Source organism: Carcharodon carcharias, chromosome 32 (assembly GCF_017639515.1).
Source record: "Carcharodon carcharias isolate sCarCar2 chromosome 32, sCarCar2.pri, whole genome shotgun sequence".
NCBI lineage: Eukaryota > Metazoa > Chordata > Chondrichthyes > Lamniformes > Lamnidae > Carcharodon > Carcharodon carcharias.
This window is the reverse complement of record NC_054498.1, coordinates 23,667,429-23,692,434: the sequence shown is the minus strand read 5'-3', so window position 1 is coordinate 23,692,434 and position 25,006 is coordinate 23,667,429. Positions and strand designations below refer to the sequence as shown.

The following is a 25,006-nucleotide window of genomic DNA, read 5'->3' as shown; positions in this document are numbered from 1 at the left end:
CCATCATCTGCTGTGGTGAGATTCCAATCTGGGTCTCTGGATTACTGGTCCAGTGACAATACTACTACACCACTGTGCTTGGAAGGATAAATGCTCTGGGAACATTTGTTAGGTTCAAACCCCACAATGGCAGCTGGTGGAATTTACATTCTAGTATTTAATTTGGAATTGAATGCTAGTCTCAGTAATGGTGACCATGAACTATCAACTGTCACAAAAGCCCATTTGGTTCACTATTGCCTTTTAGGGAAGGAAATCTGCCATCCTTACTTGGTCTTGTCCTTGTGGCTGACTCTTAACTGCCCTCTGAAATGGCTGAGCAAGTCACTTGGTTCTAGGGCAATTAGGAATGGGCAACAAATACTGGCTTTGTTAGCAATGCCCACATCCCATGAAAGAATTTAAAAGCTGCGAAAGAGTGAACTTATCAAAAGAGACAAGATTCTGAAGCAGCTTGACAGGATAGGCAAAATTTCCCTTGGATGGAGAATCTAATACACAGTCTCAGCATAAGGGTTGATCGTTCAGGACTGAAATGAGAAACTTCTTCAAAGATTTGTGATGGTTAGGGATGCTCCATTGTTGAATTATTTAAGGCAAAGGCAGATTTTTTTATCCCAGGGAATCAAGGAGTACAGGAAGCAGATAGGAAAATGGAACTGAAGCTGAAGATCAGCTAGAGTCATACTGAATGGGGGAGTAGGCTTGACAAGCTGTATAGTTTATTCCTGCTCCTATTTCACATTATGCCTAAGGTCAACGCAAGCCAAAGATTAAATTAGACTTATGGATAACAACACTTTCCAAATGGCATTATCACCACCAGATTTCCTTCCCAGACCTTAAAAGCAATGAGAATTTGTGGGAGAAAATTACCTATTCAACCTCATGTTGGCAAGAGATTTGGATGCAGTTTTTAAAAAAAAGGTCAACTCAAAACTAAAAACTTTATAGTTAGCATTTACAATCAAAATGAAGTTGAGAACTGACCCATGGTACCCAAATTGTATTCACAACCTCCAGCAAAAAATCCTACATTATTTGCAATTGTGCTAGTTAAATTGGCACTGTTTTTGGCCCCATTTGGCCAGTCAAGCTTTTTTCAGAAAATTGTATCGCTTTGTCCGATTTCTGCATTTTAAAAGCAGACTGACCAGCCAAGAGTTTCAAACTAAATGCAATTACTCACAATAGGTAGCATATATTTATCATGGAGGATCCACTTCATCCAAAGAAAATTCTAGATTTTAAAAAGTGCTGCAATTCAAGCAAACAAATACTGTTTAACTGATGACTTTGGAGAGTGTGGCCTACAGGAAACCGAGTTGGTTACATCTTGCTTGTTAACCCATTCATTTATGTTCTTGAGTTAAGTGCTGCAACTACTGTGATTCTATATGGCTCATCAAGTCTGATCATGCCCTTAAAAAAAGTATTCCTAATTCCCTTAGTTATGCATTCAAGATGGAGGTTAATAGATTTTGGGCACTGAACACCCACAGCTCACTGGGCTAGAGGGTCCCAAAGATTTGAGACTATGACCCTCTGTTCTAGATGCTCTAGCCAGGGAAAACATCCTTCCAGCACCTACCCTATCAAAGCCCTTAAGAATTTGGTATGCCTCAATGAGATCACCTCATTTTAGGGAATACAGGCCCAGCCTACTCACTTAGAAATCTCACTCCAGTTGTCATCTCAAAGCCCTATATATTTACAGCAAGACTTCTTTACACTAACATTTCAACCCCCTTGCAATAAAAACCAACACGCTATTTCTTTCTGAATTGCTTGCTGTACCTGCATGTTAACTGTGTACAAGTATCACCAAATGCTGAACATTATCCTACTCCCAATATCTTGCTTTTCTATTCCTTCTACCAAGCGTTTAACTTTCCCACATTATAGTCCATCTTGTCCACTCAACTGATCTATATTTTGATATAGATTTGGATAAGGAGACAGAATAATGTATCCAGATTTGCTGACAGAGCAAAGCTAGGCGAAAAGCCAACTGAGGACAAAAAGAACACTTTACTAGCCTGTACCAATCTGCTGTACCATGTTGAATGGTGTATAATTAGATGCTTACTAGATTCAGAAATTGAAGAAATCTTACCATTAGCTCTGAAAGGGGATCAGAGCCAGAGCTGATGCCACTTGTATCGGAGTCAGACGGGCTGCTTGATCGCGAGTCCAACACTGAACGGCTATCCATTCGCTTTGGCAAAGATGATGCAATTTGATCAGCGTAATTTGATCCAATTGGGTCCAGTGATGGAAACCCAACTGCTGTTCTAGTCAGCTGAGCACTCAGGGGGTTAGTGAGCAAGCCTAAAACTAAGTGGGGGAAAAAGTAATTTCAATGTACACATTAACTTTAGATGAAACATTGAATTAACAACCGTCCTCCCCCTCAAGATGCCTCCCTAACTGTACATTTCATAACATTCCCTGCCCAAAGTAGTGACAACATTGTTCTCATTCCCAAATTCCATGTTTAAGCACCTCTTCACCCTTCCGACACCTACTCAAGAGTTCATCCTTTCATCCCTCCTACTCATCCTCCAGCTGGACTTCCAAATCTACCCGACTTCACTGTTTGAGCCAGACCTTAAAATTAGACCCAAACTGTTGCCCAATCTCACCATCTATACCCATGATTACCTACTCAACTTTGATCACTGAAGACAATTGACAGCTGTCGTCTTTCACTGGATAGAGCTGCCCGCCCTCATTGTTGGTCATCAAAAGCACTGCCCACCATCTCAGTGAACTCCAAACTACTTCAGCAGCCCTGCATAGTGAGGGCAAGGGGAAAACTAGCAGATGCAGTGTCTGGGATTTTCATACGGTGTTCAATAAAAGGTGTTATGGAGTTATTAAACAAAATTAGGACTCAGGATTGAACACAATATACATCAACAGCCAGAAAACAGGAATAAACAGATAGTTCTCAGGTTTGCAGGCTAATCATAAAGAATTAATGACAGGCCTAAGCTATTTACAATCTATACCAATGACTTGGATGAAGGACTGAACATATCAAGTTTGCTGACGATACAAAAGCCCAGTGGGAGAGTAAACTGAGGAGAGGGGCTGAAAAAAGAATTTGGATGAGTGGTCAAGAACATGGCACATCAAACATAAATGGAGAAATGTGAAATTATCCACTTTGGCAGCAAAATAGAAAAAGATTGAATGTTTTTAAAATGACAGGACTAAAAACTTTCTCAAGGAACCTGGGTGTCCTTGTACACAAACCACAGATGGTCAAACATGCAGGTATAGCAAGTAAAATGTGAAAATAAATGGTTTACAGCAACTTTTTTATAAAAAGGAATTGGAGAACAGCAAGGAAATCCTACTGCAATTGACTCAGGCCTTAGTGAAACCACTCCTGGAGTACTGTATACATTCCAAGTAAAGATATACTTGCCTTGGAGGGAGCACAAACTAAATAAGGTTCAAACAGACTGATTCCTGGGATGAGGGAATTGTGCTACTAGGAGTGAGTAATTAAGTAGCTAGGCTTATAGCCCCTAGAATGCGAGGTAATCTCTTTGAAATGTTTAAATTTCTTGGGGGTAGATGGTGCAGATTTCTGAGAGGTGGCTTCCCCTGGTTGGAAGTCCAGAACTGGCTGGCAGGGAGGGGGGCAGGGGGTGGAATTTAGGATTGAGGTGAAGATGTCTTTACTGAAAGGGTTGTGAACCACTGAAATTTGACCCAGAACAAAGCAAAGCAATGTGGATGCTAACTTGGAGTAGCATTCAAGGTAAGAGATTACACTCCCAGCCCATCTTATTTCTCCATCCAGAAGTAGCTTCCATCCCTCTCCCTAGTCACAGTTAATTGTTTTGAATTTTCCAATTTTCTACACTGATCTCATTAGAAAGTTGTTCACACTAATTGGCTTCCAGACAAATTTTTCCAGTTTTAAGGCCATTGTCCCCATTTGAACAATTCAAGAGTTTCAGATTTCCAATTTCTACTCACTTAACCAACTGAAAATTCCCAAAATCCCCAGCCTTCTACCTGGAAAGGGGGCATCTAATTTCTCCAAACTTCACACTAGGATCAGCTTCATCGCTTGAATGTACAAAACCTTATAACGACCCGAATTGGATAGTACTCCAGGTACTATCTGATCCAAGATTCCCATCAAGACACTTACTAGCAACAATACAGTGCTCAAAAACAAAAAAAACTACAGATGCTGGAAATCCAAAACAAAAACAGAATTACCTGGAGAAACTCAGCAGGTCTGGCAGCATCAGTGGAGAAGAAAAGAGTTGACGTTTCGAGTCCTCATGACCCTTCCACAGAACTGAGCGAATATAAGGAGAGGGGTGAAATGTAAGCTGGTTTAAGGTGGGGGGGGTTTGGTGTGGTTGTAGGGACAAGCAAGTAGTGATAGGAGCAGATAATCAAAAGATGCCGCAGACAAAAGAACACAGGCGTTGAAGGTGGTGATATTATCTAAACTAATGTGCTAATTAAGAATGGATGGTAGGGCACTCAAGGTACAGCTCTAGTGGGGGTGGGGTGAAAAGACTAGCAGGGCATAAAAGATTTAAAAATAACGGAAATAGGTGGGAAAAGAAAAATCTATATAAATTATTGGAAAAAACAAACGGAAGGGGGAAAAAACAAAGGGGTGGGGATGGAGGAGGGAATTCAAGATCTAAAGTTGTTGAATTCAATATTCAGTCCAGAAGGCTGTAAAGTGCCTATTCGGAAGATGAGGTGCTGTTCCTCCAGTTTGCGTTGGGCTTCATTGGAACAATGCAGCAAGCCAAGGACAGACATGTGGGCAAGAGAGCAGGGTGGAGTGTTAAAATGGCAAGTGACAGGGAGGTTTGGGTCATTCTTGCGGACAGACCGAAGGTGTTCTGTAAAGCGATCGCCCAGTTTACGTTTGGTCTCTCTAATGTAGAGGAGACCGCATTGGGAGCGACGAATGCAGTAGATTAGGTTGGGGGAAATGCAAGTGAAACGCTGCTTCACTTGAAAGGAGTGTTTGGGCCCTTGGATGGTGAGGAGAGAGGAAGTGAAGGGGCAGGTGTTGCATCTTTTACGTGGGCATGGGGAGGTGCCATAGGTGGGGGTTAAGGAGTAGGGGGTGATGGAGGAGTGGACCAGGGTGCCCTGGAGGGAATGTTCCCTACGGAATGCTGCCGGTGGGGTGAAGGGAAGATGTGTTTGGTGGTGGCATCATGCTGGAGTTGGCGGAAATGGCGGAGGATGATCCTTTGAATGTGGAGGCTGGTGGGGTGATAAGTGAGGACAAGGGGGACTTTATCATGTTTCTGGGAGGGAGAAGGCGTGAGGGCAGATGCACGGGAGATGGGCCAGACACGGTTGAGGGCCCTGTCAACGACCGTGGGTGGAAAACCTCGGTTAAGGAAGAAGGACGACATGTCAGAGGAACTGTTTTTGAAGGTAGCTTCATCAGAACAGATGCGACGGAGGCGAAGGAACTGAGAGAATGGGATGGATTCCTTACAGGAAGCAGGGTGCAAGGAGCTGTAGTCGAGGTAGCTGTGGGAGTCGGTAGGCTTGTAATGGATATTGGTGGACAGTCTATCACCAGAGATTGAGACAGAGAGGTCAAGGAAGGGAAGTGTCAGAGATGGACCATGTGAAAATGATGGAGGGGTGGAGATTGGAAGCAAGATAATAAATTTTTCCAAGTCCCAACGAGAGCATGAAGCAGCACCGAAGTAATCATCGATGTACCGGAGAAAGAGTTGTGGAAGGGGGCCGGAGTAGGACTGGAACAAGGAATGTTCCACATACCCCATAAAGAGACAGGCATAGCTGGGGCCCATGCAGGTACCCATAGCCACACCTTTTATTTGGAGGAAGTGAGAGGAGTTAAAGGGGAAATTGTTCACTGTGAGAACAAGTTCAGCCAGATGGAGGAGAGTAGTGGTGGATGGGGATTGTTTGGGCCTCTGTTTGAGGAAGAAGCTTAGGGCCCTCAGACCATCCTGGTGGGGGATGGAAATGTAGAGGGATTGGACATCCATGGTGAAGAGGAAGAGGTTGGGGCCAGGGAACTGGAAATTGTTGATGTGACGTACTAGGTGTCAGAGGAATCACAGATGTAGGTGGGAAGGGACTGGACAAGGGGAGAGAGAAGGGAGTCAAGATAATGAGAAATGAGTTCCGTGGGGCAGGAGCAGGCTGACATGATCGGTCTACTGGGACAGTTCTGTTTGTGGATTTTACAGTCCTCATCTTTACTCTAGATCGTGCTATAAACTAAGGTGTGCCTAGTGCAGAACTGGTTTGACAATGTCAAGAATTACTATGTTAAAGGTAACCACCGTCATGCTAAAAGGTCTTTCATGACTAATTATCTCCTTGTGCCCTTTGCACTACCCTCATTTCCAATACCAAGCATGGAAAATCAAGGCCATCCGTGCAGCTACCTCTGGCTTTTTGTTCCACCCCATCAATTCTAAACTCATCTCCAACCCACTCCACCATTATCCTTGGTCAGTTTTCACTTACCCTTATTCTCCAAAAGGAAAAAGCCATCCGCTTGACCCCCTTCACTACTGTTTTTCCCCCTCAAGCACCATCCCTCCCTTTTCTCCCTCAAAACAAAAACACCCAACTCCTTTCCTCAAAGATCCTGGAGGAAGGCAATTTCCTTCCCCTACCTCCTTCCATCCACCAGTTCCCTCCCAATCCAGATTCTAACTTGCTTACAGCATTTGAAACGACCCAGACCAGTCAAAATTACATACAGCATTCACTGCATCTGAATATGATCCTTCATTATTTTCCACTTCAACTACACTACTTTGTGGGCATGTCCTTGCTTGGCTGCCCCAGAGTACAATACCTCCAGCACTGGTCTTGCTTCCCCATTCCGCACTGTCCCTGCCACAACCCCTTAAGGATCCATCTGCAACCTCTTACAGGCAGTTTATACAAGTCTGCTAATGACACCCAGTTCTAATCATCATTTCTTGAGCCTGTCACCAGTTAGTTCTGTGCCTTCAGATTGCCAATCTGTTTTTAGCCATTGGCACATGGTAGGGGAGAAGGGACATTTGTATCAAATCAGTAAGAAATTACAACTCAGCTTCACACCATTAGTAAAGCTGCTCATTTCCACCACCAACATGGGTCCATTCCTGCACTAAAACCCTTACTAAAGTTGTTTTTCCTTTAAAAAAAAAAAAATCCTCAATTTCTGGCTGTCCATTGGCCACAATTGGTTGATTACAGTTGGTAGTATCCTGTACCAAAATAAAAATAGCTGGAAAAACTCAGCAGGTCTGACAGCATCTGTGGAGAGGAATACCACGAACGTTTCAAGTCCCCCGTATGACTCAACAGAGGAAATAGAGCCTATATATTTCCTCAGTTCTGATGAAGAGTCATACAGACTCAACATTAACTGTATTCCTCTCCGCAGATGCTGCTAGACCTGAGTTTTTCCAGCTATTTTTATTTTTGTTTCAGATTTCCAGCATCTGCTGTATTTTGCTTTTATGCTAATAACCTGTACCATTCTAGTTCTGTTCAATCACCTCCCACCTTCACAACTCATGCCCCAATGCATATACTTTAAAAACTTTTATCCATCATCCCCCACCAACCCAAACTCAATTTCCCCCCTCCATTTAGTACTGGTCATGTCAAGCTATGCAATAGTGGAGTATGGAGGGAATCACTGCTTGTTGATCAGGATAGCCAGTTATATAGAATACACTGTAGATGCAAAACATTCAAATTACATAGTAGAGTCAAAAAAGCCAGACTTACTGGCTGCACCAAAAATTCATTCCAACAATTGACTCCAGTCAAAAAAAAGAGGTTTAGAGTCAGGAGTTAAGGATTCCAGAGTTTAATGAGCCAATATTAATTATCCAGGGTTTCTGCAAACAATTTAGAGGTTTTAAAAAACAAATCAATTTTTTATTTAGTTCTTTATTTTGGAGGAGTAGAGTTTAATGCCACTCCTCTCAGCTGGATATTAGTCAAACTCAGGCTAAATAGCTTAGCAGCAGGAATTATTGACCTTCAGAACAAGGTTGTCCCTCTAATAGTTCACAAAGAGGGCTGGCTACTATGTTGCTGATGCAAGCCTGCTAGGCAGAGAGTTATAAACATGGCAGAGTTATTTTCTATGTAACGCCAGTTACTGCTCTAGAGTAGCTAAGTAATCACAAAAAAAATCTTTGTCATCTTGTCAAGATTGCCTTAGCAGTGACCATCACCATCAATACTTAGTGGAACTTGAGGGAATGATTGTTAAATTTTAGCAATAAATTTAAATCAATTCATTCCTTGACCTAGTAAACAATCCATTGCTAATTGCAAAGCAGCAAAGGACATAAATTAAAAATCACCAGAATAAATAGTTGGAAGAAATTTGAAGATTGGAATATGGACTTGCAGGGGGTAGGGAACAAATACATGAAGTCTTATATAAAAAAGCCTACTTGTTTCTTTTAATTCAAGATCAACCATCACGAATGCATTGGGCAAAAACCTGTTGTACGCTAACAGAATTTGGAATCTTGTAACCAGCACAAGACTGAAGGATTATTATTTCTACTTAAACTGAAGGGAGTCTAAATGCAGAGCAACAACTGATGCCTTTGGTAGTAAAACTGACTTTATAGCCATAATGGATCTCCTCTTTCTAAAATTAGTGATTCACAGCAAGCTGTAGCACAATCCAATATCTTGACTCATTTGTTTAATAGTTTCAATGTAGGTTTCTCATTTTTCAAATATTAGATTGATTTAGTGTAGGCTTTTGAAATATAATGGGAGAAATGCTTGGATTATCAATCCAAATATCAGTATAAACCACCATTTTGCTTCAATTTGCCTTTTGTCAACTCAAGTAGAGTAGACATTGAGGTCAAGGTTACTATGCAGCCAAGTGTAACAGACAAGTTCATCTGACTCTCTTAAGTAGGTATTTAAAAAAGGCACTTCCTTCCAGTATCCACTAAACTGGATATATATTGAATTAGTATATTACAGTGAAGGTAGTCATCCTATCCACAGGATCAGTATGAAGCCCTCATGACTGGCTCAAACCTCCTCCACGTTAACCTCAAGATTGATAGAAGGTATGAAATGCTGCCAGTGCATATTGATGAAAAATTCAGCAGGAAGGTAAAAAAATGAAGCTGCCCTAAGCTGCATTTGGGAAGATTTAGATCAGAGGAAAGAACCAGTAACCCGAGAAGGGGTGAAACACATTCACCAGACAAAAACATTCTTAATGGCTCATTTTGTAAACTCATGCTTAATCACTTGTTTGTGCAGTAAAATTTGTAAGTTTTAGCCAAGATTACAACAAAAAGTGCCATAAATTGGCCTCAGAATACCAACATGGGGAAACAGGAATTGCTACTTACCAACATGCTTGAATGAGGCACAAATTTCAAGGAGAACAGTTTACAAACATCCCCCTTCCCCTACAACAATACTTTACATATACACCAAATGGCTACTTAATCAAGGCAGTTTCTGTGAACTGCTGGGTGGATTCTGTGGAACTGTGATTCAGTAAATCAATTCCTTCAGAAGAGTAAAAGGAGTAGAATTGTTCAGGTTACATGGAAAGGCAAGGATATTCTATAGAAAATGGGTTTCAATACACTTAGAAATGGTTTTTGTCAGCATCCTTCCATCTACATTAATTGATTTTCATTCATGGGATGTGGGCTTCGCTGGCTGGGCCAGCATTTATTGCCCATCCCTAAATTGCCCTTAAGAAGTGGTGGTGCGCCGCCTTCTTGAACGACTGAAGTCTTCCACAGTGCTGTTAGGGAGGGGGGTTCCAGGATTTTGACCTAGATACAGTGAAGGCATGGTGATATATTTCCAAGTCAGGAAGGTGAGTGACTTGGAGGGGAACTTCCAGGTGGTGGTGTTCCCATGTGTCTGCTGCCCTTGTCTTTCTAGATGGTAGCAGTTGTGGGTTTGGAAGGTCCTGTCCAAGGAGCCTTGGTGAATTCCTGCAGTGCATCTTGTAGATGGTACACACTGCTGCTACTGTGCGTCAGTGGAGGGAGTGAATGTTTGTGGATGGGGTGTCAATCAAGTGGAATGCTTTGTCCTGGATGGTGTCAAGTTTATGCTGTGGGAGGTTCACTCATCCAAGCAATGGGGAGTACGCCATCACACTCCTTACTTGTGCCTTGTAGATGGTAGATGGGCTTTGGGAGGCAGGATTCCTAGCCTCTGACCTGGTCTTGTAGAGACAATATTTTATAAGTCTAAAAGCAAAAAAACTGCAGATGCTGGAAATCCAAAACAAAAATAAAAATACCTGGAAAAACTCAGCAGGTCTGGCAGCATCTGCAGAGAGGAACACAGTTAATGTTTCAAGTCCGTATGACTCTTCAACAGAAGTAAAAATAGAAGAGAAGTGAAATATAAGCTGGTTGGGGGTGGGGGGGGAGCTGGGACAGGTAGAGCTGGATAGAGGGCCAGTAATAGGTGGAGATAACCAAAAGGACAAAGAGGTGTTGAAGGTGGTGATATTATCTAAGGAATGTGCTAAGGGTAGAAAGCAGGACAAGCAAGGTACAGATAGCCCTAGTGGGGGTGGGGTGGGGTGAAGGAATCGAAATAGACTAAAAGGCAGAGATAAAACAATGGATGAAAATACATTTAAAAATAATGGAAATAGGTGGGAAAAGATCTATAAAAATTATTGGAAAAAAAATGTTCTTTTTAAAATTTAAGGGGGGGGGGGACCGTACTGGGGGTGGGGTTGGAGGAGAGCTCAATCTAAAATTGTTGAACTCAATATTCAGTCCAGAAGGCTGTAAAGTGCCTAATTGGAAGATAAGGTGCTATTCCTCCAGTTTGCGTTGAGCTTCACTGGAACATTGCAGCAAGCCAAGGACGGACATGTGGGCATTAGAGCAGGGTGGAGTGTTGAAATGGCAAGCAACAGGGAGGTCTGGGTCATGCTTGCGGACAGACCGCAGGTGTTCCGCAAAGCGATCACCCAGTCGGCGTTTGGTCTCTCCAATGTAGAGGAAACCGCATTGGGAGCAATGAATGCAGTAGAATAAATTGAGGCAAGTGCAAGTGAAATGCTGCTTCACTTGAAAGGAGTGTTTGGGCCCTTGGACAGTGAGGAGAGGTAAAGTAAGGGGGCAGGTGTTGCATCTTCTGCAGTTGCATGGGAAGGTGCTGTGGTAGAGGTGTAGGGGGTGATGGAGGAGTGGACCAGGGTGTCCCAGAGGGAACGATCCCTATGGAATGCTGCAGGGGTGTGCGCGTGCGTGTGCGTAGGGAAGATGTGTTTGGTGGTGGCATCATGCTAGAATTGGTGGAAATGGTGGAGAATGATCCTTTGAATGCGGAGGCTGGTGGGGTGACAAGTGAGGACAAGGGGGACCCTATCATGTTTCTGGGAGGGAGAGGAAGGTGAGAGGGCAGATGCGCGGGAGATGGGCTGGACACGGTTGAGGGCCCTGTCAACCACCATGGTGGAAAACCTCGGTTAAAGGAAGAAGGAAGACATGTCAGAGGAACTGTTTTTGAAAGTGTATAAGTGTAGTCCAGTTCAGTTTCTGGTCATTGGTAACCCCCAGGATGTTGATAATGGGGGATTCAGTGATGGTAATGCCATTGAACATCAAGGGACGATGGTTGGTTGGATTCTCTCTTGTTGGAGATGGTCATTGCCTGACACTTGTGTGGCATGAATGTTACTTGCCACTTGTCAGCCCAAGCCTGGATACTGTTGCAGTCTTGCTGCATTTGGACATGGACTGCTTCAGTAATCGGAGGCGTCACAAATGGAGCTGAACACTAATCAGCGAACATCCCCACCTCTAATCTTATGATGGACGGTCAGTCAATGGTGAAGCAGTTGATGGTTGGGCCCAGCAGACTACCTTGAGGAACTCCTGCAGTAATGTCCTGGAGTTGAGATGAGATGACAGACCTCCAACAACCACCTTCCTTTGGCTGGAGTCATACCTAGCAGAGGAGAGGTCCTCTTTCCCCACCATTCCCCATTGACTGCAGTTTTGCTAGGGCTCCTTGATGGCAATCAAATTTGGCTTTGATGTCAAGGGCAGTCACTCTCACCTTACCTCAGGAGTTCAGCTCTTTTGTCCATTTTTGAACCAAGGCTGCAATAAGGTCAGGAGCTGAGTGACCCTGGCAGAACCCAAACTGGGCATCAGGTTATTGCTAAGCAAGTGCCACTTGATAGCACTGTTGATGACCCCTTTCATTACTTTACTGATGGGGCAGTAACTGACCAGGTTGAATTTGTCCTGTTTTGTAGTACAGGATATACCTGGGCAATTTTCCACACAGCCAGCAATATGCCAGTGTTGTAGCTGTATGGCAATAGCTTGGGCCAGGGGCACAGCAAGTTCTGGAACACAAGTGTTCAGTACAATTGCCAGAATATTGTCAGGGCCCATAGCCTTTGCTCTATCCAGTGCCTTCAGTCATTTCTTGATATCAGAATTTAATTGAATTGGCGGGAAACTAGCATCTATGATGCTGGGGGCCTCCAGAGGCTGAGATGGATCATCCACTTAGCACTTCTGGCTGAAGGTTGTAGCAAATATTTCAGCCTCATCTTTTGCACTGATGCCCTGGGCTCCTCCATCATTGTGGATGGAGATAGATATTTGTGGAGTCTCCTCCAACAAGTTGTTTAATTGTCCACGACCATTCACGACTGGATGTGGCAGGACTGCAGAGCTTAGATTGGATCTGTTGGTTGTGGGATCGCTTAGCTCTGTCCATCACTTGCTGCTTATGCTGTCTGGAAGGCAAGTAGTCCTGTGTTGTAGTTTCACCAGACTGACACTCATTTTTAGGTATGCCCTCCTGTGTTCTTCATTGAGCCAGGATTAATCCCCTGGCTTGATGGCAATGGTAAAGTGGGGGATATGCTGGGCCATGAGACTACAGGTTGTGTTTGAGTAATTTCCGATGGCTAACAACGCCTTATGGATGCCCAATCTTGAGTTGCTAGATCTGTTAGAAATCTATCCCATTTAGCATGGTGGTAGTGCCACACAACACGATGGAGGGTATTCTCAATGTGAAGGTGGGACTTCATCTCCACTTCATAGCCCAGCATATCCCCCACTCTACCATTGCCTTCAAGCCAGGGGATCAACCCTGGTTCAACGAAGAGTGCAATGATCACTCCTACTGATATGGTAACAGACAGATGCATCTGCCGCAGGCAGGTTTGAGGATGAGGTCAAGTATGTTTTTTTCGAAACCTCTCGCAGACCCAGTCTCACAGTTATGTCCTTTTAGGACTCAGCCAGCTCAGTCAGAAGTGGTGCTATCCAGCCACTCTTGGTGATGGACGTTGAAGTCCCTCACCCAGGGTACATTCTGTGCCCTTGCCACCCTCAGTGCTCCCTCAAGTGGTGTTCAACATGGAGGAGCACTGCTTCATCAGCTGAGGGAGGACAGTGTGTGGTAATCAGCAGGAGGTTTCCTTGCCCATGTTTGATCTGATGCCACGAGACTTCATAGGGTCTGGAATCAATATGGAGGACTCCCAAGGCAACTCCGTAGCTATATAACACTGCCACCACCTCTGCTGGGTCTGTCCTGCCGGTGGGACAGGACACAACCAGGGATGGTGATGGTAGTGTCTAAAGGACATTATCTGTAAGGTATGATTCCATGAGGATGACTATGTCAGGCTGTTGCTTGATTAGTCTGAGACTGCTCTCCCAGTTTTGGCACTAGCCCCCAGGTGTTAGTAAGGATGACTTTTCAGGGCCGAGTTTGCCACTGTCTTTTCCATGCCTACTCAATGTCAGGTGGTTTGTCTGGTTTCGTTCCTTTGAGACTCTGTAGTGGTTTGATACTACTGAGTGGCTTACCTAGGCCATTTCAAAGGGCAGTTAAAAGTCAAACCACATTGCTGTGGGTCTGGAGTCAAATGTAGGCCAGGTAAGAATGGCAGATTTCCTTCCCTAAAGGACATTAGAACCAGGTGGCTTTTACAATAACTGACAATGGTTTCACAATAATGATTAGACTTGATTCCAGACTTTTACTGAAGAATTTAAATTCCACCACCTGCTGTGGTGGGATCCGAACCAGGGTCTCCAGAACATTACCCTGGATTACTAGAATAATGGATATATAAATTAATTGGTGATGGGATAGTTTTCATATGGCGTGATGACCCACATGTCGTGAAAAGTCTATTTTCTTCTGCGATGCCCTTTAAGAATAAAGTGGGCTGGGGAATTTTGAAAGAGGGTTTATTTGTTTCCTATTATGACATTAGTTGCCAAGATTTGCCCATGTGACCTGGGCACGTACAGCCAAGCGGCAAAAGGTAAACAGAAAAAAGTTAATTGCTGTGGTGATTTTTTTCTTTTTAAAAAAGCCTGATTGTGACACACAGCTCAGCACCAGAAATGTGTGCAAAAGGTAAGACAAGCTCAGCTCTCAGAATGGAAGAGTTTTCCAAGTGGCCGTGTTGGAACAGATCCTGATGTTGAAGCAGATCTGGGAATAGAGCAGAGACTGTTACACAGTTGGAAAGGACAGAACACTGACGGCAGGAAGAGACAGAGAGAGAGAGAGAGAGAGAGAATATGGATTGGACAATGCCCATCGCTGCTATTGAAGGGGTGCCAGAGCCCACCAAATAGTCAAGAGATGAGGATTCTGTAGTATTAGGACTGTTGACCCAAGTGAAAAGGTTTGTAGATGCACACCTTGTCAGTGGCTGATAGGATATGGTTGCTGGTGAATGCAACTCAAGGGCCAAGAACTGTAATGAGTGCTCGCAATTACAAGGTGCATCTTTGTAGTACTGACTGTAAAATGCATCTTTTTCTGAAATATCACCTGTTACAATAATCAATTTTAGTTTGTTACAGTATAAGTTTTAAAAGCAAAATATCTTCTGTTGGCATTTCTTCCACATCCCCCACAAAGTGTGAACTTGAGTCATTATGTTCCCTCTAATTTCACTTCTCTGCTGATGGCCCCTTTAAAGATTTTCACATGCATCTTAAAAAGGAACCACTGTTTGGGCACAGCCTGTTTGTTCCCCGTGTGGCACACATTTCTGATTGCTGATCAGCACCAAAATAAATGTAGGCCCTGTCCACTAGACGGAGGTACACTTGCTCTTGAAACGAGATAAAATTTCTGTTCCATCATGACCTGCTTCATTTCCAGCTGAAAAGGAGTTCAAGCTGATAATGTGCCAGGTAGCTGCTAGATTGCAGTCCAAAGCCACTACTTGTGTCCAAACGATTAATCTATTTTAAGCACATTAATGCCTCACGTCCTATTTAAATCTGCTGCAATGATATAGCAATTTGATCAATATCTTAGCAGAAAAAGGATAAAGGGGAATATAATGCTGCTAGTGATGCTGAAAGCTGAACCCGAAAAACACCCAGTTTGTGAATGTTACCAGCCAAAGTGGTAATACTTGAACAATGTAGCATTACCATCTAGTTTCTCAACAACTTTTAGCAAAGTTTACTTGGGATCAAACTCATCTTTCTTGAACCAGATGAACTGCTGGATTTCTACAGCCTATCATTACATACATGAAACTTCAAGAAACTGTATGGTGATTGGACCTTGTCAATGACCTACTGATCCAAGAATCTCATTGCCTACTCCCATGGGAGCTCAGGCATGCAGTGGAAAGGCTTTCTAGATTAGAAACAGAAATACCTGGAAAAACTCAGCAGGTCTGGCAGCATCGGCGAAGAGTACAGTTGAAGGGTCATGAGGACTCGAAAGGTCAACAGAACTAAGTAAAATTAGGAAAGGGGTGAAATATAAGCTGGTTTGGGCGGGGGGGGGGGCAGGCAGGCGGGGGTTTGTTAGGGCAGGCAGCCAGTGATAGGCGGAGAGAACCAAATCTTATCGCCATCTATCACTGGCTACTTGTCCCAACAAACCCCCCACCCCCAACCCTTAAACCAGCTTATATTTCACCCCTTTCCTAATTTTACTTAGTTCTGTTGAAGGGTCATGAGGATTCGAAACGTCAACTGTACTCTTCTCCGCCGATGCTGCCAGACCTGCTGAGTTTTTCCAGGTGTTTCTGGTTCTGTTTTGGATTTCCAGCATCCGCAGTTTTTTGTTTTTACATGGGCTTTCTAGATTATTTAAGCAGTTAAAACAGTGTGACAAAACGGATTGGAGAGGGAGGCCTCAACCTGCAGTCACACTGGAAGAAAAAGGGAAAGGCCATCTTCCAAATTAATAATTGGCATCAAGTCAGTGATGAGCCACATTTTCAGTTTAGCATTGGGCATCTAAAATAAAGCACTTCAGCACACAAAGCAAGCTAAAACTAGTTAACCATGTGACAAAATTCATCATCCAATATTTAAACTAGATGGGTTCACAACTCCAAAAGCACTGACCCATTAAAATAGGGTCTGGTGTAGATTCACTTAAGAGATTGATATTTTTTTCCCCCTTATTTTCAGATACCTATGATGTCACAAGCAGTATTTCTAGATTAGAAACCAGACCTGCATTTATTATCCCGAGTAGCAACCTATACAAACTGGAAAAGGGCAAGGGTTAGGCTTTGGCAAGTCAACATCCAAGATCTTTTTTTTAAAAAAACTTGCTTAAGTCCTTATTAGGAGAATTGCAGAATCAGGTAAAATCGAGATTTTAACTTTCAAGCCAAGCTATTTAATGTTAATTGATGAGTTTGTACTTGTTAAGACATGCAGTTGGCATGCATTAAAAATGTCAGCAAGCCAGGCAGGGTAGAGACAGTACCAAATGTCACTGGGACTTTGATCTCCTTGCAATTTACAAGGTCAGTAACCTTGGCTAAAGTCATAAAATTACAGCTAATAGGCCTTCACTGAGCAGCCCCAGGGACAACTCTTTCTTCAGAAAGGAAATTGAAAGTTGCACACTACATCTACCACCTTAGTGTTTCAAATTTACAAATTTTTGCAAGCTGCAGAATATAAACTTGGAGTTTGAGGCGAAGACTCTGAACACCATGTACTCAAAAATGGCACATCAGCTCCAACTGTCTGGAGTACTGAAACCTTTGCATGCAGATGCACAATTTGAATCTAGCACCAGGCATTAACCAGAGCTTGTTTTAAACAAAGATGGATGAAGGGTAGATCTCAACTGAACAACCACAAGACACAAACATCCCTGTTTTTAAGTGTACATAGTAACTTGCGATTTAAAGTCTTAACCACAGATCTCCATTATTTGTTATGAAATCAGTGCTGACAATTCAGGATGAGCTTGAAAAAAATTCTCTACAGCTGTCAAGAGCTCCAACTTGATTTAGCCATCTTAGAAAATGAAGCAGAGTATCCATGGTAACAACTGCTTTAAGCTAGAACAGTTCCAGACTCCTGTAATTTAGAAACAAAAGATTCGTACATGGCAAGTTATACTATTTTCTCTTCAGGTTAGAAACAGTTTAGATTCCGGAAATTCCATTAAAGGCCTTCTGGCTAAAACTAAAGTTGAATAACAACTTTCAAGTGATAAAGGTAATTTAAAACAATAATAGACTGCAGGCCAACCAAACTATAGAACAGATTGCTACTGTGGAATAGTCTGCGACCCAGACATGCCGAGCCTTCTGGTGACAGGTGTAGCACTGCAGTTGTAGCCAGGCATGCAAAACCGAAAATGGGAAAGGGGAGACATACACTAGAGACAAATAGAAACTGGTACATCAAGGTTTCTTTCAGTATACAGAGCAGGCATTAATTCTCAACGTTGTCATTTTCCATTTACTTTGCAATATTAAAAGGTCTGGAATTTTATTTTAGGCAAACTCCCCTCTTACGTTAAGACTGTAGCTTTAAAAAGTAGTCCACCTCAGGAGACAAGAATTAAATCACAGCACAAAAGAAAAATCAGTTCAGCTGCATGGTCATATTTGATTCAGTCCATGTTAACACAATTCAATGGGTTCAAAAATAAAGCTTGCATCACCAAGAGTGCTTGCCAAATTCACTGTGACTGTCAATCCTGTATGGGCTGGGCTATGAACAGAAAAATTCACAGCAAAGATTCGCAACATATTTGAATATATATTTGTTGCACAAGCAAGTTAGTGCTCTACAGCAAATGGCATAAAATTTACTACAGGCTTACACATCAATTTAAGAAAAACCACTAGCCCTCACTTTAAAAAAAAATCTAAGAATTGGCCAAACACAATCAAGATTTCTCTAGTTGGTTCTAAACAATCTAAATCCGCTTTCATAATATCTGGTAGTGGTGTCAGGGGAAAAAAATTAATGCTGTACTTACCCGATGAACTAGCCTTTGCTGCAGTATCAGAGTCCTGGGTGCTCCATGGTCGGTCCCACCCTGTCAGATTCAGAGACTGGAGGCCCAAGCATAGGTCCATAGTGTCTGGGAGGCCTCGGGATGAATCTTGTGCAGATGTGGGAAACAGCATCCTGCTGCTAGATCCTGCGTCAATTTTGTTCAAATCTGCAAGAGATTAAAAATGTTTTAAGATTACGCTTAGTTGCGTCCCATCTGTCCAGCTTCTAACCTGCGAGTGTGACCGAAAAAACTGCCATGTATCTTGGGCTGCATCAGTGACTAGTCCAGCATGTGACTGAACTGCTGATGCACTCTCACACTCCTGTGAATTACATCACTTCTCTATGCAAGAAATTAAAACATTCCTTGAAACTTCAAGTTGATCTTGGATTGCCTGTTTCAGGATTGCAAGATCCTTGCATTAAAAACTAGCTTGAAGCTCTGGTGACAGTGAGCAGGCAGTTCCAACTGTACTATAACAGTTGCGCCACCACATTCTCCTCCCCTTTCAATAATACTTGGTCCTGGATTACCTCCAACTGCTGGCTACAGCCCTGAATCAGCAAATGCTGAATAATTCTGCTAGCACAGTCTGTTTACTTCAACTTGGAAACAGTGTCTGACTTTACCTTCTATGTACAAGATACTGATGCCACCTTGAGGAAAGAAACATATCCTACCGCCTGATTAAAAAAAAAAACTAGATGGGAATTTAAAAGGAACCTTACTCAGCAATGGTCAGGCTAGGAACGCTCTAGAAATGCCACAGAACCTAGTTATCATGAGTATTGCTTGGTTTTTATTTTACTGGGAATAAGTTGTAATTTGTTTTCTGGCTTCAAATTGCAATGCAATTTATGCTTTTGCATGTGTCATTAAAGTGTGAGATTATGGAGAAATTATATTTGCATTGCTGCACTTCAGTTCAGAGTTTTGTAAATTGCACAGCAGACCAAAGGCAGAGCACAGCTGCCCAGGTAGAATATTCACAGCATTTATCCTCCACCAAATGACAGGCTGAGCAGCTTGCAATTCTGACTGCTCTGTCTTTGACAACAAGTCGCTCTTTAAACACCTGGATATTGTGGGTTGACTAGGACACTTAAACAGAAAATGTTGATGGCAGAGGATGAGGAGCAAGGACATTTGGCATTACACTGGTCACAAAAGTTAAACCCAGGGGCAATTTATGGATGGAGCCAAATGACATCAATAGAGTGTTGAATGAATGCTTCACATCCATCTTCACCCAACAGAATGAGGATAAAAGGTATGGAACTCGGGGAGAGAGACTACGAGGTTCTTGAGCAAATTGACATAGGGGATTGATAAGGTATTGGGGGTGTTGGCAGGCTTAAAAGTGGACAAATCTCCAGGTCTGGATGATTTGTGTCCCAGACTGCTGAGGGAGGCAAGGGAGGAGATCGCAGGAGCTCTGACCCAAATTTTTTAATTCCTCTCTGGCCACAGGGGAGGTGCCAGAGGACTGGAGAACAGCTAATGTGGTTCCACTATTTAAGAAGGGTTGTGGAGATAAGCCAGGGAACTACAGGCCAGTGGGTCTCACGTCAGTGGCAGGGAAACTATTGGAGAAAATTCTGAAGGAGAGAATCTCTCCACTTGGAGAGGCACGGTTTGATCAGAGATAGTCAGCATGACTTTGTCAGAAGGAGGTCATGCCTAACAAATTTAATTGAATTTTTTGAGGTGACCAGGTGTGTAGATGAGGGTAGTGCAGTTGATGTAGTTTATATGGATTTCAGCAAAGCCTTTGACAAGGTCCCATGTGGGAGACTTATAAAGGCAGCTAAAGCACATGGGATACAGGGTAATTTGACAAGATGGGTTCAAAATTGGTCTAGTTGTAGGAGACAGAGGGTGATGACAGAAGGCTGCTTTAGTGACTGGAAGCCAGTGTCCAGTGGTGTACCACAGGGATCTGTGCTGGGTCCCCTATTATGTCATTTATATTAACAACATAGATGACTATGTTGGGGGAGGATTAGTAAATTTGTGGATGACAAAGATTGGCCGGGTGGTTAACAGTGAGGTTGGGTGCCTTGGGCTACAGGAAGATATAGGCTTGGCCTAAATAGCCAAGTGGTTATGGTACTGGGCTTGTAACCCCAAGATCAAGAGTTCAAATCTCACAAGGGCAAACTATGAAACAATGTAACTTCATCTGAATAGGAACAGATGGAAACATGTTTGTACTCGAAAGAGTTACAGGAAGATATAGACGGGATGGTCAAATGGGCAGAAAAGTGGCAGATGGAATTTAACCCTGAAAAGTGAGAGGTGATACGCTTTGGAAGCAGTAATTTGACAAGGAAGTATTCGATGAATGACATGACACTAGGAAGTTCTGAGGAACAAAGGGGACTTGACGTGTGTGTCCATAGATTTCTGAAGGCGGAGGGGCATGTTAGTGGGGTGGTGAAAAAGGCATATGGGACACTTGCCTTTATCAATCGAGGCATAGATTACAAAGGTAGGGAGGTCATGTTGGAGTTGTACAGAACCTTGGTGAGGCCACAGCTGGAGTATTGGTTGCAGTTCTGGTCACCATGTTATAGGAAGGATGTGATTACAATGGAGGGGGTGCAGAGGAGATTCACCGGAATGTTGCCTGGGATGAAACATTTAAGTCACAAGACTTGGGTTGCTTTCGTTGGAGCAGAGGAGACTGAGGGGGCAATCTGATTGAGGTGTACAAGATTATGAGGGGGCATGAACAGGGAGCAGCTGTTCCCGTTAAAGGGTCAGTCACAAGGGGACATGAGTTCAAGGTGAGGGGCAGGAAAGGAAATGAGGGAAAACTTTTTTCACCCAGAGGGTGGTGACGGTCTGGAATGCGCTGCCTGGGAGGGTGGTAGAGGCGGGTTGCTTCACATCCTTTAAAAAAGTACCTGGATGAGCACTTGGCATGTCATAACATTCAAGGCTGTAGGCCAAGTGCTGGTAAATGGGATTAGGTAGGTAGGTCAAGTGTTTCTCACATGTCTGTGCAGAAGAGGCCCATCGAGTCTGCACTGATTCTGTAACCAACCCTGCAGTAAATTTGGATTCAAAATTGGTTCAAAGATAGGAAGAAAAAAGGTAAATGATTGATGGGTGTTTGGTAACGGACAGGCTGCTTCCAATGGGGTTCCAGAGGCTCAAAGCATGGAACAATTATTTGGACTCAAATATAGGAGGTATAATTAAGAAGTTTGCAGATGATGCAGAAATGGCAAGCGGTTAAAAGCTGTAGACTGCAAAATTATATAAATGGACCAGTTAGATGAGCAGAACAGTAGCAAATGGAGTTCAGAGAAGAACTACAAGAAAATGCATTTAGGGAAGGCTGACAGGCAATGGAATACACAATAAATGGTAGGATATTGGAAGTGTAGAGGAACATTGGAATGTATGCACACAGAACCCTGAAGGTGGCTGAACAGGTAGATAATGTGGTCAAGATACACAAGGTATTTTGCTTTATTAAAAAGGTATAGATTACAAGATCCAGGAGATTATGCTGGAATTGTACAAATACTGGTTAGATGACAGCTGGAGTACTGCACACACAGTCTGTTACAATATAGGACAGATACGATTGCACTAGAGAACACAGAAGCGATCCGAAGATGTTGCAAATGGAGAATTTTAGTTCCAAAGAAAGATTAGATTGGATTGGCTAGGCTTTTTGGAAAAAAGAGGCAGCTGAGAGGAGAACTAAATTGAAGTGTGTAAAATAGAAGGGGGTCTATATAACGAGAGCTCTGAAGGAGAATCAAGTGGGGTATGGATTCCGGAACTTGCTGCCTGGAAGGGTGGTGGAGGCAGAAACCTTAATGACATTAAAGTGCTTGGGTATGTACTTCAAGCACTGTAAATCAAAGCTGTCAAAAGTTGGATGGCTACTTGTCAATGGAACGGGCATGGGTCAAATGGCCTCCATCCATGTCAAATTTCTAAGATTTACTCAGCTTGCCAATGTTGCAGACAAGTTCACCCAACAGTATGTACTTTGATTGCTCACTTTTGATGCCCAGCTTAAGAAGATGCATCAACTCAATTTAACAATGGGAAAATGGAAACCAAGAGGTATGCAGCCCTGGAAGATCAAACAGCTAGAATATTGCTAGAAAAAAAAAAGGCATGCTGTCTGGGCTGTGAGTTGCATTCATCAGGACAGATCACAGATCACAAAATTACCAACAGTATAAGGGAACACCACAAACAAAATAGGTCATTCAGCCCTTTGCACCTGCTTCACCATTCAATATGGTCAGATCTGAACACCATATTCCTGCTCTAGCCTATTACTGCTTAACACCTTTAGAGTCTAGAACTCAATTTCCTTTAATATATTCAGTGACCTGGCCTCCAGCACCTTGTGGCACAGAATTCCACAGGTTCACCACCCTCCAAGTGAGGAAATTTCACTTCATCAGTCCTGAATGGTTTACTCCATATCCTCAGACCCCCATCCCCCCCACCCACCACCAGACGAAACATCATCCCTGCATCCAATCTGTCCAGCCCTCTCAGAATTTTATATATTTCAATGAGATCCCCACTCATTCTAAATTCCAGGCCTAGTCAACCTAATCTCTCCTCATAGGACAATCCTGCCAGTCTTGTGAACCTTCACTGCACTCCCTCTACGGAGGGTATATCTTCTTGGGTAAGGAGACCAAAACTACACACAATACTCCAGGTGTGGTCTCAACAAGGCCCTGTACAGCTGCAGTAAGACATCCTTGCTCCTGTACTCAAGTCCTCTCACAATGACATATCATTTGTCTTCCTAACTGCTTGCTGCACCTGCATGCTTGCTTTCAGTGACTGGTGTACAAGGACACCCAGGTCCCTTTGTACATCAACATTTCCCAATCTATCACCATTTAAATAATACTCTGCTATTCTATTTTTCCTACTGAAGTGGACAACTTCACACTTATCCACGTTAAACTACATCTGCCATGTATTTGCCCACTCCCTCAACTTGTCTAAATCACCTTGAAGCCTCTTTACATCCTCCTCACCACTCTTTCCCACATAGTTGTGTTGTCAGCGAACTTGATATTATTACATTTGGCTCCTTCATACAAATCCCTGCAGTACCCCACTGAAAAAGACTTTTGGTCTGTTAAACAATTCTCAACTCACGCCAATATATTATGCCAATCCCACGTGCTTTAATTTTGCACACTAACCTCATGTGGGATTTTATCCAAAGCTTTCTGAAAATCCAAATACACCACATCCACTGGTTCTCCCTCATCTATTCGGCTAGTTACATCCTCAAAGAACTCCAGCAAGTTTGTCAAACATGATTTCCCTTTCATAAATTCATATTGACTTCATCTAAGGGTCCTTTTCCCTATGGTAATGTTAGACGAACTGGTCTGTAACTATTTTCTCCATCCCTCCTCATTTCAAAAATGGGGGGTTATATTTGCCAACCTCCGATCTTCCAGGACAGTTCCAGAATTTCTAAAGATGACAACCAATGCATCCACTATTTCCATGGCCACCTCCTTCGGTACCCTGGGGATTTCAGCTTTCAGTCCATTAATTTCTCCAGCACTACTTTTTACTAATACCCTACAATTCCTCCTGCTCACTAGACCCTTTGTTCCCTAGCATTTATGGGGAGTTTTGTTCTTCCATAAAGACAGAATTAAAGTCATTGTTTAATTGCTCTGCCATTTCCTTATTTTCTATTATAAATTCTCCTGTTTAGTTCTAATTTGTCTTTAAGTTGTCTTTAATTTTTTAAAAAAAACTTATAGAAGCTTTTACAGTCTACAGTTCCTTGCAAGTTTACTCTCATACCTTGTTTTTCCATCAATTGCTTGGTTCTCCTTTGCCAAATTCTAAACTGTTCCCAATCCTCAGGCTTGTTACTTTTTCTTGCAACTTTATATGACTCCTCATTGGCTCTAATGCTACCCTTAATTGTTTGTTAGCTGTCATTGCGCTGCTTTACTTGTACTGACTTTACCAACAATTTATACTGCATGCTGATTGGTTAACAAGTGGGCTCTGGTAAAGGTACTGCCTTGGAGAATATAACAGGGAAGAGTTAGCTGCCAAGCTATTGTTCAAATTCAAACCAGACTGGTGAACTCTGGTCAAGGCAGTGCCACAGGGGAATGAACCAGGGAATGGCTGTATATCACCCAAAGTCATGGGTCTAAGACCACCACTTTGTCCTGAAAAGTGCCATAGTCTACTTCCCAATTATTCTGGAAGGGCAGGGGGGGTCTCAAAGATTTGAGCAACAGGTTAAGCTAGTCATTTCAATGTTACTATGCAGTAGCAAACATTCTTCAACAAGATTCTGGCAACACAAGTAGTATTCTCCACTAACAGAATGCTGCTGTCAAGCCAAAAGATGTTCTGCCTATCTCACAAATAAGCAATGATATATGAATCTCAGTGCTGGTGTGATGCCGGGTATTGTAGGCTGTATGCTCCAACTGGTGGATTGTATCAACAGCACATACCTGTTCGCAACAGGCAAAATATTGGCTGTACCCAACTAATGTACTGTCCAACGTTAGGTATAATTGCGCAATTGGACAACACTTGCTAAATAATCCCGATTGTGCTAAGTACACTGAAAACCATAAGACATCGGAGCAGAAATTAGGCCATTTGGCCCATCGAGTCTGCTCCACCATTCAATCACGGCTAA

At 42.9% G+C, this 25,006-nt stretch overlaps 1 protein-coding gene across 7 annotated transcripts in view; it reads right to left on the bottom strand.

The window, feature by feature from the left end:
* LOC121271996 (cytoplasmic polyadenylation element-binding protein 1-like) overlaps nt 1–25,006 on the bottom strand; it is an 83,937-nt gene that overhangs the window by 19,466 nt on the left and 39,465 nt on the right. For all 7 annotated transcript variants that reach the window (XM_041178296.1, XM_041178294.1, XM_041178295.1 and 4 more), the window contains 2 exons: nt 18,295–18,480; nt 2,117–2,337 (listed from right to left, as the gene is read on the bottom strand). In XM_041178296.1, coding sequence (XP_041034230.1) covers nt 2,117–2,337; nt 18,295–18,480 — 407 coding nt within the window. The remainder of the gene's footprint in view (nt 1–2,116; nt 2,338–18,294; nt 18,481–25,006) is intronic.